At 48.6% G+C, this 13756-nt stretch overlaps 1 protein-coding gene across 8 annotated transcripts in view; it reads right to left on the bottom strand.

Annotated features, from left to right (window-relative positions):
* Nucleotides 1-4015: 4015 nt before the first annotated feature.
* The window catches only part of TTC12 (tetratricopeptide repeat domain 12), a 53038-nt gene continuing 43297 nt past the window's right edge, over nucleotides 4016-13756 (bottom strand). For 7 of the 8 annotated variants that reach the window (XM_071221490.1, XM_071221484.1, XM_024570832.3 and 4 more), the window contains 9 exons: nucleotides 13326-13418; nucleotides 12273-12333; nucleotides 11356-11493; nucleotides 10749-10847; nucleotides 10237-10305; nucleotides 7733-7834; nucleotides 6389-6488; nucleotides 5238-5463; nucleotides 4016-4167 (listed from right to left, as the gene is read on the bottom strand). In XM_071221490.1, the coding sequence (XP_071077591.1) occupies nucleotides 4092-4167; nucleotides 5238-5463; nucleotides 6389-6488; nucleotides 7733-7834; nucleotides 10237-10305; nucleotides 10749-10847; nucleotides 11356-11493; nucleotides 12273-12333; nucleotides 13326-13418 (964 nt within the window). In that variant the 3' untranslated portion in view covers nucleotides 4016-4091. The remainder of the gene's footprint in view (nucleotides 4168-5237; nucleotides 5464-6388; nucleotides 6489-7732; nucleotides 7835-10236; nucleotides 10306-10748; nucleotides 10848-11355; nucleotides 11494-12272; nucleotides 12334-13325; nucleotides 13419-13756) is intronic. The other variant, XM_071221489.1, reaches the window with a different exon arrangement.

Raw genomic sequence — 13756 nt, 5'->3', positions numbered from 1 at the left:
CAAGTGCATGCGTGTGTCTGTGTGGACTAGTGGCTCGAGTGAGGATCTAAATCACCAGATGGAGCTGCTGAAGATTAAAAGCGCAAATGTGAAGCTGGAGACAGACATGTGATGGGGGAGTGATGCTCAGGCTGAGCTGAATGGGTGCATCTGGCAGACAGCCACACTCACATGGAATACATCCTTTTAACCCAAGGCGATGGGAGCCCAGTTCCGACCTGGGCAGACCTGGGACAAGGGATGACTGTCACAGCAGATCAGCAGTCTGCTCTCACTGCTGGGCTGGCACCCAAGGGCCCCTCTCTACTCCCAATCGGGGCTGAGCCTGAGAGCATTCAGAAGAATCTGATCTTGGTTGGCCCCAGGGCAAAATCAGACCCAGGGAGGACCCATTCTTTATTTTGCTGTTTTGAAATTGAGATCAAATTTGAGGTCTTTTTTTAAAAAAAGTCATCTGGCAGACTTCAGATCACAGCAGCCCAGTGCTTCCCTGGCACACAGCAGCAGGACTGGGGGCATCCGAGGTGATGAGGCACACCTGGGTCAGCTGTCAGTCTTGCTGTTACCCATACCTCCTTTCCAGGCCGCTGGAGTGAGGTAGAACTCCTGCCCCTGGGGTCTGATGAGGAAAGAACTAAAGATATCCTGATGTATGTACTTGGAGATGCAGTCCTTGGAATCAACAGGTTTTCCTGATTTTCAATTGAGGACAAATAGCAAATGACAGGGGAACATCTGTTTGGGGAGGGGACTTTGGGGCATTGATCTTAGCAACTACGGCCCTTCCTGTGTCTGGGCTCCCAGTGCACTGCACGCTAGGTCTTGCTGATGTAAATGCAGCACCCAAGTCCCATGGCTCCTGGCCAGGAGCACCGCCACCCCACTGGTGAGCCCCGGGTGTGCTCAGAACCCCAACCCGTCAGGCCTGGCATCTTGGAGGGAATATGAGAAGACAGCTGCTGGCAGGCAGCTGTGTCTTGAAAGACCTTCATGATTGCCACCAGGCACAGGAGAGAGGGAAAGGCAAACAAAACAGGCAAATAACTGCTTGTCTTCATAAAGATGAAGTACATGAGAGGGCAGGCAGATATGTGAGGGCAGGAGGGCACAGCTAATGAGTTCATGATAATTTCTTGCCTAACAATAATAGTCACTATTAAGTAAATGCCTTATATGTTTTCAGTCATCTATGCCAGGAGCTTTATATAGGTTATATCCAACCCACAGAACTCCATAGGTGGGGAGTTCTACCTATTGGCTTCCATTTTGAAAGAGAGGGAACTGAGGCTCAGCAAAATTAGGTAACTTTTCTTCATGACACATTTAGTGAGTAGAAGAATATTTTACATGCAGAAGTTACAAACACAGGCTGGGGTCGAATTCTGGCTTTGCTACTTGCAGGCTACGTGACCCTGGCTTAAGAAGTATGTATTGTCTTTATGTCTTTGTCTTAGTTTCCTTGCCTGTAAAGTGGAGATGACGCCTCACAGGGTCGTTGTGAAGAGTGAGTAGGACTTCTCTGCAGGCCCTCTGTTGGCAGGCCCATGGGGGAAGGAAGTGAACCAGGTAAGAAAGTAAATTACTGAGCCCTCTGGAGAGTCTCTATTATCATGGTATTCACAAAATGGAATTTTTGCTAAAAAAAAATAAAAAGAAAGTTGTGGAGGATTAAATGTCATCTGGCGTCATGATACTGCCAGGTAGCAACTATTCTTCATGCAGTTCGCCAAACCAGGTTCTTGTCCTCAGAAATCCTTGGGAAAGTGCTTACAGTAGCATCCTGACCTCGTGTAGCATGTCCTGCCCCTTCCTGGTATTTTCTTCCAACATTTACCCTCAGTCCTGCCTTGCTGCCCTCTAGAACTGCTATCATCACATTGTCTAGGACAGCCGGTTACCATCGTGACCCAACACCTATGCAGTTGGTTATTGAGTTCCATGTGGCCACATCCTCCTTGGGACGGGCATCCTGACTTCTTTGCTTGTAGAACCACAGAGGGTGGGAAGGATGGTGCTAGTGGTTTCTGGTGTGAAGAGGTGAGCCCAGTCTTCAACCTGTAAATGGGTGTCTTCCGTGCTGCCTGGGAGCCCTGTGCAGTAGCATGTGTTAGAGGTGTCAAGATTTAGGAGGGTTGGCTCTGCACTGGCAATGAGATCACCAGGATGTAAAACTTGTCTTTCCACCTGGGAGAGGAGGAAGCTCCTCAGGCACAGCCAGATCCTCCTCCAGAGCAGAGATCACTGCTCTCAGCAGGTACTCTGAATCAAAGGTAATGGCATAATTTGACATTCCCCTTTCTTTGGAGAAGATATCCCAGGTATAATAGCCATTTTCAAGAGTCAGGGAGGCAGAGTGCAGCTGAAGATGGGAGGAGGAGGGGCCTGAACTTCAACTCAGAGGAGATGAGCCTTCTGGTTATGTACACAGGCAGCCTTTCCCATTTTTAAAGCTCCACTGAATTCTCTCTGAAAACAGCCTATGTTGCAGCCTCTAATTTTCTTCTCTGTGCTCTGTTTAGCATCAAGCCATCTCCCTTTGCAATTAAATAACCTCTTGAGGTGTGTTTGTTGCATGATGAGACTAAGCGTGCAGGTCCTGGCCTCTTTACCGTGGCCTGTCATTTGCCTGCCACCCAGGGACAGTGTGATGGCACCATCACAAAGTACTCCAGTGAGCTTACTGCGGCCCCATGTGGTGCATGGGTCTTGGCGCTGCTGCTTTCATCCCAGCTCCCCAAAGCTCCAATTATCTATCTTGGTTACAGGAGCAAAAGTTCTTAATATAACCTAAGAGCTACCTCACTTATGAAAAACCTTTTCTTTGGGTGTGATGGACAAAATCTCCTAGAAGGAGGATTTCCTTTCTTACATGGTCTAGAAATTGTCTACCTCTGATCCTTTAAAGAACATGTGTTTTACCCCTTCCCAGGTCCCTCAGACTTAACCCACCTGACATCACAGTGAACTCCCTCAAGATGGAGCCTGGTAATATGTTCGTGTAGCACTTTGTAATTCCCAAAGCACCTTTACCTCTAAAATGTCATTCAATCTTCACAGCAATGTAGGAAAATAGGTTGGGCCAGTATTATTCTAACTTTTCCAGAAGCAGCTACCAGAGCTCAGAGAGGTTAAGTGACTTGCCCAAAGTCACAGAGCTGCCAGGTAGCAGGGTAGGACCATACGTCTTTGGAACTTTGGTCTGGGACTCTCGGCATTCACTATACCATACAGGCCCTGCCTCCTCCCCTAAAATGGTCAGGCATGAGTGTACTGAGAAGTGGAAGAGTCATGTCACTTACTGGACTTTTCACTTAGGGACATGGGGTCCTGAGGTGGCCCTGACAGTTTGAGAATGGACCTGGAGAAAGTGCAAGTGAGCAGAGCTTTTGGGGCATGAGAGAATGCAAGGTATACTAGGGAAATAAATGTCTGTATTTGTGAGAGTTCAGTGCAGAAACAGATCCCCCTCACACACAGAATGGGAGATCACATCATTTGATGGACTGGAGGAGAGCACCAGGTGGTGCTCCCAGGAGTGATTCCCCAGATTGCACAGAACTCCCTGCTGGGGGAGCTACCACCCACCACTGGATGCACTGAATTCAAGAGCATGTGCCACAGGGCCAGGCCAGGCCTCAGGAGGCTGCTGCCATGGATGTCAGCTGTCTGTGACACTCCAGAGCTGGAAAAAAGATGCTGAAATGTCAGTCGAAAGCCAGATGTTTCTAGCACGTTGCCAGCAGAAAGCAGCAAAAAGGGAAGGAAGGGAATTAGGTTGGCAGAACACAGTTCCCTTCTAGAAGTGTTGCTTACAAGGGAGTGTGGGACACGTGGCCTTACATTTGCTGGAGTCCAGCCACTGCAGACGAGAAGGGACATTATGAGGAGGGTGTGATGAATGCTGAGCACGCCAGTGCAGTTCCCACCATGGGAGCCGCCTGACCCCCACTCTCTCATTACTAATGGAAACCAGCTACAGGCCAGCACTCTGAAAACCAGTATTCAGTTAGGAGTGGACATTTTGAAAAGTCTTTATTAGCACAGGAACAGCCAGAGCACACAGTCATGTGTTTGCACAGACACCACATCTCTCAAGGATCCTTGATGTGCTTTATGGTAGAGTTGAGAATTTCCATCCCGTGAAGCTCTCTCAGTTTAGCAGCAAACCTGTCAGAATCAGAAAACAAGCTCCAGGACAGGTAGATCTGGCTGGGACGGTGGAAAGGGGACAGGCTGTGGCCCTGGGAGCCCTGAGGGAGACCCACAAGACACTGTTAACACTCTTGCTGGGAGTGGCAGAAAGGACAAGCTGACCCAATGCCACCCTGCTCATGGAAACTTCTCAGCAGGTTGCCACTTTGAGCTCATGCTACCCAAAGTGCCTTGCTATCTGTGGAAGACAGATCTCATCCATTTCCTTCCATTTGAACAATCAGACAGAACTTGAAAGGACTTCAGACGTCATCCACACCAACTCTCTCATTCTTACAGAGAAGGATTCAGAGGCGCGAGGCTGTGAAGGAAGGAATGAGGCAGGCCAGAGACCCTCCCTGCCAAAGAAGCCACCCCATGTATGCTGGGGCCCCATCGTGCAGCCACAGGGGGGCGCCTTCCGGGAGCATGAAGGACTAGGTGTCTCAGTGCATCAGAACAGGACCAGAGCAGAACCGAAGGGTGAGCCAAAGAGAAGTAATGCATACAGTTAAAGCAAAGGCCTCTTGCCCTGGCTTGTCCACCTCTCATTTTAGTTTTCTTCAGCATGAGAATATTACCTTTCCCGGACATTCTCCCATAGGCTTAGGCCCTGGGCAAAACAAAAATGAAGTGAGATATCTAACTTTTTCTGGAAAAGTAGAGGAGAGAGAAAGAGGGACAGAGCAGAGGTGGTATGGGAAGGAGGGAGGAAGGGAAAGAGGAGGAGAGAAGGATGGAGAATGAGGAAGTGGAATGGAGAGAAGATAATGGCAGTGAGCGCATGGAGCAAATCCCTGTCAGATTAAAGTCTTCCCTCTTGGATGGAGCCCCGGGGGCTCCCCAATTCCCTCAGGAAGTAGGCTTCTTCCCAAGAGGCACTACTGGGGTCCAACACCTGTCTCTGTGGAAGGCAGCAGGACTCCCAGGCTCCCCACAGGGTTCTGTGGGGCAGAGTCTCAGCCACAGCATGACGCCCTGGCTGGCCTTGGCTGGCCCTGGCCGGCTTGTTCTGAAATGTGCCCGACAAGGCCACCCCAGCATACCTTGGCTCGGCCGTGCACAGCTTCCCCAGAGCAATCCCTGCGTTCAGCTGCACGGCTGTCTTCTGTGCATCACTGCCCGCGAGCTTCAACAAGACCTGCACTATGTCCGTCTTCAGCAGGGTGGACGCCACCTGCGGCACCTCCATGCAGTTCCCCAGGCAGAGGGCGGCGTTGCCCACCAGAACTTCATCCTCCGAGCTGAGCAGTGTCATCAGAACACTGAACTCTGCAGGGAGGGAGGAGAACATGCATCGGTCCCTCCAAATCCCAAACAGGATGCTGGCAAAGGGACATGAGAAAAGCAAGGTGTCAGTGGAAACTGAGCTACCCCAGGAATTCTGAGAAAAGGCATGGCACTCGCTCATTCTGCAAAAATTCACTGAGTGCTACTAGCTCCCTGCTGTGTCTGACATACCTCAGAGGCTGGGCAGTGCCCGGCACAACACAGATGGTGTGTGGATGAATGCTATGTGGAAGTGGGTCTTCTTTAAAGTCCCTGGTCTTAACCTCTACTCTCCACCTGACAGCCCCTGAGAGCAAGGCCATGGGCCTGCACCTTGGACTGCAGGGCAAGCAACAGGGCGCAGAAGAAAGACTCCTGCCTACACAGAGGGCCCCCTCAGTTCTCTTCCCGTGCATTCCAGACGGGGTGTTTAGGAGAACGTGAGCAGGCTGCCTGGGCTGGGAACCCTGCCACCAATGACTGCAGTCAATTTCAGTTACCACACTAAAGCTAGGCTCAGAATCTGATTATTCTCCTTGTTCACTAAAAGTGGAAGCTGTTTCTGCCCCTTCCCCAGGTGAAAGAAGAGAACTCATGTTAGGTCAGTCAAAGCAGAATGCTTTAGAAACAATTTCAATTTAACCTGATGTGGGAGGTAGCTCCCAGCTTCGACCCTGTTACCTGGGAACTGTTCTGCAGCCGCGTCTCCAGCCTGGGCCCACTATCTGTGCGCAGCCAAAGGCTAACTGAATGCTTTCAGGGCCGGAGATGAAATGCCATCTTACACGGTGAACACTGCTGAAGTCTGTGCCAGGTTTGCGGCATTACGCTAAGTCTCTCCTCACCGCTCACCTGCAGTTCCCTTTGCAGCTTTAAGGATGGCTTAAGTTCTGCGATGTGGGCTCTGCTTAATGAAAGCGTCACTTACTTTTATCTAGTCTTATCACTTCCTCTCGAGCTTCGTGGTAACTATTAGTGCAGATGGCTAGTGTCTTCACGGCATAACGTGATGCAGTCTGGCCTCCTGCCTAGATTTGTGAATGAAATTAGAAAAATACAATCAATCCTAGGACTGTTCTTGGCCAGAAACCACAGTGAGCGGCTGGGATTGTGCTTGTGGCTTCCTGAAATTCCAAAGCAGAGTCCCGCTGAGAGTGGAGGGTGCCTCCTGCCCAGCAGGCCGGGTCCCTGCTGGGGGGAGAGTCACTCACATCCTCTCTAACACAGCCACATCCAGCATGCAGGCCTGTCATGCATACCTGAGTATTACCTGTGGAAGGCTTTATGAGAGGGGCTAAGAAGAGAAAGATGCTGTCGACTGACAGACCTACCAAAAAGTAAGGGAAGGAAGTCAGTTCATTTCACCATTTGAGAATGAGGGCTGACTGCCAAGGCCATCAGGCCCACACGGAGAACATCAAGACCCTAGATAATTTTAGAAGGTGACAACTGTCAAATCATAACCCTTAAAGTCACCCAGTGCCAGGTCTTTAAAGTGCACGTGTGCGCATGCACGCAGCAGCCTCCGGCAGCTCTGCAAGAGTTACACAGAGCAAACAACAGCCACCATCTCAGGAACAGCTCAAAATCAGGCTCACTGTCCTGCCTGCTCCATATCGCCTGTGACCCAGCAGCAGCCCCAACCCCCAACAGAACATGCTTCCTGGCCCCACACAGCCTGGAGTTTTATGAGTAAGTCCTCCATGGGGTCACCACCCTAACACGGGTGAGCCAGCTCATTGGGTATCTATACCACGGGCAGCTGAATAAGTCACCGCACCCCTTCTCACGAATCTAGTTAACTGTTGTACCTACTTGATTAGATTCATTGCACTCATATTGCAGGGAAAATTTGAACACCCTTTTGTCACATGGTAACTGCACCCTACATATCTCCCAAGTGGAGTTACAGCCAACATTCTCCAGATAACGGGGTAAAGCATCACAAGCAGGAAAATGAGCAAGGTAAGAGGCCTGAGAAACCTGGTTGGAAGTTACTCAGACCATCTTTGTCAGGACAGAGGCCGTACATTTTTAAGTTAGGCTTAAACAGTAAGCAGTTTTTATGTATGTGTCTAATAAACAGTTTACTTATTTATTCAACAATCTTTTGTTGGTGTTCAGAGCACAGTCTGGGTGGACAGGCAGAAGAGAACCCCCACTCAAGTCTGAAATCTAGCCGGGGTGAAATAGTAACACTTCAATTCTGTTCCTCAAATACAATGTTTCTGGAAATCCCGGAGGCTGTCTGTAACCAACGGCGTTATTTTACCCTCAGGAATTTAATCATCTTCTTCACCACGCCTGCTCTTAGGGCCTCCTCGACAATCTTCAGAGAGGAAGAAAGGGTGCGGCTGAGAACACCCGCAGCTCTCTGGGGGAAGCAGAAAGTAAAGGATGATTGTCTTTTCAGATATGTTGAAGACCTTTAAGAGTTAACAAGGGTGAGGTAAAAATAATCATTAATATTGGAAGTAAAATATGCAGCTTGATTTTTAAGAACACATTAACAGCCCAGTAATAGACAGCAAGCACTGCAGTTGTCAGCACAGCTGCGCGCTGTCAACCCGCAGGCTGCCAACGTGGCCCGTGGCACCCAGAGGCCCAGCTTGCTTCAGCTTTCCCCAGGGCCGACACGTTCACCTCTGGGGAAGAAGGGACACTTCGGGCATGCCACTGTGCTGACATCGGGACCTTTATTAGATGGCAGACTTCCTGGTTTGATCCTCTGGGTCTTCTAGCTTTTCCTTTTTCTGTTCTGAATCTTTGTCTTTTTGTTCTATTTTCTGGGAGACTTCCAGTTCTCATCTTTTTTGAACAGCAAGCTGTTACTACAGTTTGGCTATAATACTACTTTGATTTTTTCTAAGTATATAAATAATATTTATTAATTTTTTTCTATTTCCTAAATCATCTATTTTGTTAAGAGTTGATTTTTCTGTTTATCTTGGTTTTTCTGTTTATGTGTTTGGCTTTCCTGAAATGTCTGGTGACCATTAGCTATCCGGGCTCATTTATGAAAAAAGCAATAAAACATGTTTTAGTATGCTGTCTTTATGGGGAGTCTGACAGTGAGCAAGTAGAAAGGTGGCACTCCCAAATACTAGACAGCAAAAATTTTCTTTCTGGTCTTTCAGTTCCTTTGAAGAAAAGTGCTCAGATTTTATACCTGAGGGACAGATGCCTGGATGCTGCATGCAGTCCCCTCATCTCTCACTTCCGCCCTGTTGCACCTGGTATTTTGAAGTTTCGATCTTCTCCTGGGTGCTGCAAGACAAGCCTGCTACCGTCCCAGCTGTGTTCCCCTCAATCTGTGCTCTGTGCTAAGGTTCCTCCAGCTCTAATTAATTCCCGCTCTTGCAGCACACTTCCCTCTTCCATAGACTACTTACCCATTGGTGTCTTCCTACCTGCTCACTTCATCAGTGTGGGGTCCTACTTTTCCCCCTAACGCCTTTAGTCTCATTTTAACGAGGTCTCCAAAGGGAGAATTCATAAACTTGTGTATTAGCATGTGATCAATCTTGTTTCTCTAATCTGCGTCCCACAGGTGCCAGAACACTGCCCCAGTTGACAGTACAGCTCCCTTTCAGGCCCAAGACTGTAGGGAGAGCACCCTAAGGAAGGATCTAATTCCCCTCAGAAGCTGCTGCACTGTTCAACATGCTGGCCAGCACCGAGCTGTGCACATGCAGAGTCCTGGGAAAGTCTGGCCAAGAGTGTACTTGAAGAGTTAGCATATAACTAGTATTGGCCTACCTTTAGGTTAAGACCATCCAGGAAAGCCCTGACCACCCAAGAACAATGGTGCTCATCACTTTTGGGATCACAGATCTTTTCTGAGGATCTGATGAAAGCTATACTGCCCCTCACCCATGAAAATACACATACACTAAGAATTTTCTACACAATTGCAGGGGTTTCCAGGGAACTGAAGACCTACCACATGTCCCTGGAGCCCAGGTTAAAAACCCTTACCCTACAATGTCTGAACTGACTTCAGGGGAGTTAGTTAGACATGCCAGCTCCAAACAGGATATACTGGATCCACTCAGAACCTTTACTATAACTGTTGAAGGGCTGGTTTCCCAGACCTGCCCTGGATGTGACCCTAATTGTTTTTGTAGGCTTTAGGGTCCTGACCTAATACATGCAAAAGTTGGGGTGATTCCTGATGTGAGTTTGTAACACAGCCTAGGATGATGGCAAATAGCTTCTTGAACCATATTCATATTCTGCTGATGCACTGTGCTAACCATTGGCCTTCTCAGTCTTCTTATCCAGATGTCAGAAATAGAAGTTAAAAAAGCCATTCCAGCTTGTATCTCCAAGGGGGCTAACGCCATCATGCATAAACAACCTCTGGGATCACTGGCTTGGAAGTGTGAGTTTGGTTTTGTGGATTATGGAAAAAGAGATTCTACATAAAATCACTTGACTGCTCCATTTGCACAAGGATGTGCTGAAATAGGACAAATCAGATACGATACACTGTATAAGCTGTTAATTCCAGACCAGACAGCAAAGGGCTCTGGATTCCAGGGGGCTCTACAGATAGGAATGGGTGGGGGTTACCAAGTCCCATGAAGCTGTAGGCAAACTTGATGTTTATATGATTATAGGTGTCATTCTGAAGAGGATGTCCTCCCGTACCTCAGAGAGTTGGCAGAATCTCAAAGGGAAGATGATTTCAAAAGGGTAAGATGACTTAATATTAAACCAAAACAAAAGGAGAACAGGAGAAGCTGCTTCTGGATTTCCCCGGGAGAACCTTACTGTCAGGATTCCTCCATCCTGGCTCTTCAGTAGAGACATGCACCTCCTGCTCACCTCTGTGGCCCAAACCTGCAACCGTGGGGACAGGGAGAAGGAGATCTGAATGCTCGGGTCTCTGGATCTTCTACGGAGCTCCCAGCAAGCCCTCGAATACAACTGGCCACTCCCCCCATTCCCCAACGCTCTTATTTGCTGTGGTGTATGTCTCCCCTAGCTGCAGGGCAATACCTTGAGGGTGGGACAACATTTCATTTGACTTTGTAAATATAGGACCCAGCACCATGCTTGGCATGTCCCGCACACTCAGCACTCAGCTTTCTGAATGAATACCTGACCAAGTGACTCATCTGTCCCTCAGGGAAGTGACAGAGCATCCACCCAGCTTGCCCCATTCCCACTGCCAGTGCTGGAGTCCATGGGCTTCTACCTATTTGTGAAAATGAGAAAGTTCTATGCCACAGATTGTGATCAGGTTGTCCCAGGTTCCAGGTAGGGAGAAAAGAATATTGTACCTCAGAGACAAAGGGGGACTGAAGACACAAGTTCATCAGGAGTCCCAGGAGCATATACATGATGTCTCTAAACAGGTCCACATCCTCCTCACACCTGGCCTTTGGAAACAAGACAAGGTAACCCATGACCTTTCTGCCTTGCAGCTTTTAAGCCATCTCTTCCCCTTGGCAATGGTCTCAGCATTACTCAAACTCCCTAATTGTCCATGTCATGAACCTAAGTGACGGTGGAAGATTAGAGACCAGTCTATGAGTTAGCATTAGTATAGGAGACTCTCAAGGAGTCCCATGTGCTTCTGCCATGTGACTCTGGTTTAGCCTGGGCCTGTGTTTAAACAGAAGAGTGAGCTGCTCAAAGACGGTCAGGACAACTCCACCAGAAAACCTTTGCACCCTCTCCAGGGTGAATGAGCCCTGACGAGGAGGGCTTGTTAAGGCCAGCTACCCATAAAACCTGTGGTTACAGAAGGGATAAGCCACTGGGTCCAGCACCCTCAAACAGAGTTTTTGGAAAAGCCAGCTAATTAAGAAGCCAACACTCCCAAAGCAGGTAAAACAAACAAACAACAACAAAAAACAAACAAAAAAAAACAAACAGCTAAAATACCATGAGGCCCAAGCAGGCATCTCCAAATTCTTCAGAGGCAGACATCTGTCTTCGGGTGGCAGCCTCAGCACTGAGGTTTCCCATGATGGCAATACACTGGCTGAGAGCTGAGGTGTTAGTTACCTTGGGGTCTCTCTTCTAAAAGTGAATCAACAGAAAGCACGTGTGCAGAGAGCAGGCACACAGTGCCAGCATAATCTCCGGAGGCATCCGTGGTTCACCCAATTGCCCGGGAACCAGAGAGTGCAATGTCACACCAGGGCATTAGTGCAGTTGTGCTGGCAAAAGGGTGGAGGCACACGGGGGTAGACCCCAAAGCACCTTATCATGGAAGAGAGTGGCCTAGGGCTCAATCCCAGGGTTACCACCAACCAGCTTGGAGAACACAGGCAGTCCCACCCATTCTCAGAGCTTCCATTTCTACATCTGAAATACTGGGCTGTGGATATACGAAGGTCCCTGAAATGTCTGTGGCTCACTGGGGAGAGGAAGAGTCACAGCATGCTCTCCTGTATGCCCCCATCCCCTCGCTATGTTCTGCCTCATCAGCTCAATCCCTGTACTTGCCCTCCTGACCAGATGACTTTTATTCAGGGGACAGGGGTGCACATGGCATTTAGATGAGACTTAGGGTCAGAGGGGGACTGATGAACACTGACAAACTCTCTCCACCTTCGCCTAAGATGCAGAGTCCACTTTCAGCTTTTTCTGCCCTGTAATAAGCCCTGTCCATCTGCCTTCTCCACCTGTCCCAGCTATGGTTGTTTTAATAACTAAGAATTGTGTAAATTGCAGCTGTGAATAAATGGCAAACCTGAGAGACAACAGGAGTTCTGGAGTATAAATTGTGTTTCAATGGCTCTGCCCGGGCTTCTGAGAATGTCTGTCATAGAGGATAAAAATGGGGACTTGCTCACCAGAACGCCTGTGAGTGCTGGGAGAACATCTGGAAGGTTGGCCTGGAACCAGACTTGGAATCTGTTAAGAAAACATCAGCCATGATTTATTTCTACATTGCACAAACTATAAGACAAATACAGGGTCTCAGGTAATGGGGTGAAGATTCACAAGCTCTGAGCCCCTGTGATTTGCAGTGTGCCTGGGTGATTCATTCTGAAACAAAAGAGAATGTCCTTAGGTAGATACCGTGGCTTTGACTTCTCTGAGACTGAAGAATTGCCTTTGATATTAAATGACAGACCTCAGACCTCAGAAGGCGGCACTCATACAGAAATTGCTGGAATCTGTAGGCTTCTGCCACACTGCCCTGCCCCTCCCCCTGCCCTCCCCTTGCTCCAAGTCTACGCTGTGTGCTGTACAGCAGGAAACAGTGGAAGCCCGTTTCCTCATCACAGCCAGGAGGAGGGCCCGGACACATACACGTCTCTAGATGTCACAGAAGCTAGTACATTCCCAGCCGGTGCCAAGGGCTGTCTAGAAGCATAAGCAGCTCTCTCTCTATGATCATTTCTAAGCAAGATGTCCTAAAGTTGGTGAGGAAATTAAAAACAAACAAACAAAAAACAAGATGCACTAAAAAAAAAACCACTTAAGAATTATGAAAAATGTAAGACCTTTACTGTGTTCCCTAGCAGCTAAGCCAAAAAAAGGGGGGATGGTCACCTACAGTGCTGCCAGTAACCCAAGGGGAGGCTACGTTTTACTGTGCATTCTCTCTCTCTCACTCACATTTACACAGTAGACATTTGCTAGGCAGTTCCCATTGGGTACCGATTAAAGGGAAGAAGCTTCTCCAACACACAGTAGGCTTGCTTACTATGAGAGGTAATGTTTTAAGTGCGTTACTGCCTCCAAACCCATTGCGGACAGGGTCCCCCTGTCCCCAGAGGTACGGGAACTGGGGTGGCCGACCACAGCCCCCGAAAGGCATCAGCCTCTTAATCAGTGAATCTTGTGATGCTTCAACAAAGGCTGAAGAAGAAACGTCAATTTCTGTAAATAAAAATTACCCTTCTTCCAGAGCCAAGTCTGTGAGCAGTCCCATGGCTAAGTTGGCCTTCTTATCGGAGAATTCAAGAAATGACACCAGGGCTCCCAACAATCTGCAAGAAACCCACAACAACCTCAGTGGCTGTCCTCCAACTGACAGCGTTTCCATAAAGGAGACCTTGCAAGAGGCCAGGAAGCAGTCAGGTGAACTAAGCTGAAGGAGTGGCCTTGCCATGCCCTCCGAGGGAGCCCAGCTGCTCGCCCACCCCAATGAGACAGACACTCTCCTACCAGAATGGCTCTACCACCTAACAGAAAGTCCCAGGGGTTGAACAGTTTTAACCACAGTTCACTGATTATCAGAGGACAACTTGGAAGGAATTTCTGGTGCTTCTACTGTGTGACTCTGGCTTGGCCAAGCTCAATCACATAAATGACATCGAAATGGCAT

Source organism: Desmodus rotundus, chromosome 5, assembly GCF_022682495.2.
Source record: "Desmodus rotundus isolate HL8 chromosome 5, HLdesRot8A.1, whole genome shotgun sequence".
Classification (NCBI taxonomy): Eukaryota; Metazoa; Chordata; class Mammalia; order Chiroptera; family Phyllostomidae; genus Desmodus; species Desmodus rotundus.
The sequence above is the reverse complement of the archived record's forward strand: the minus strand, read 5'-3'. Positions and strand labels throughout refer to the sequence as shown.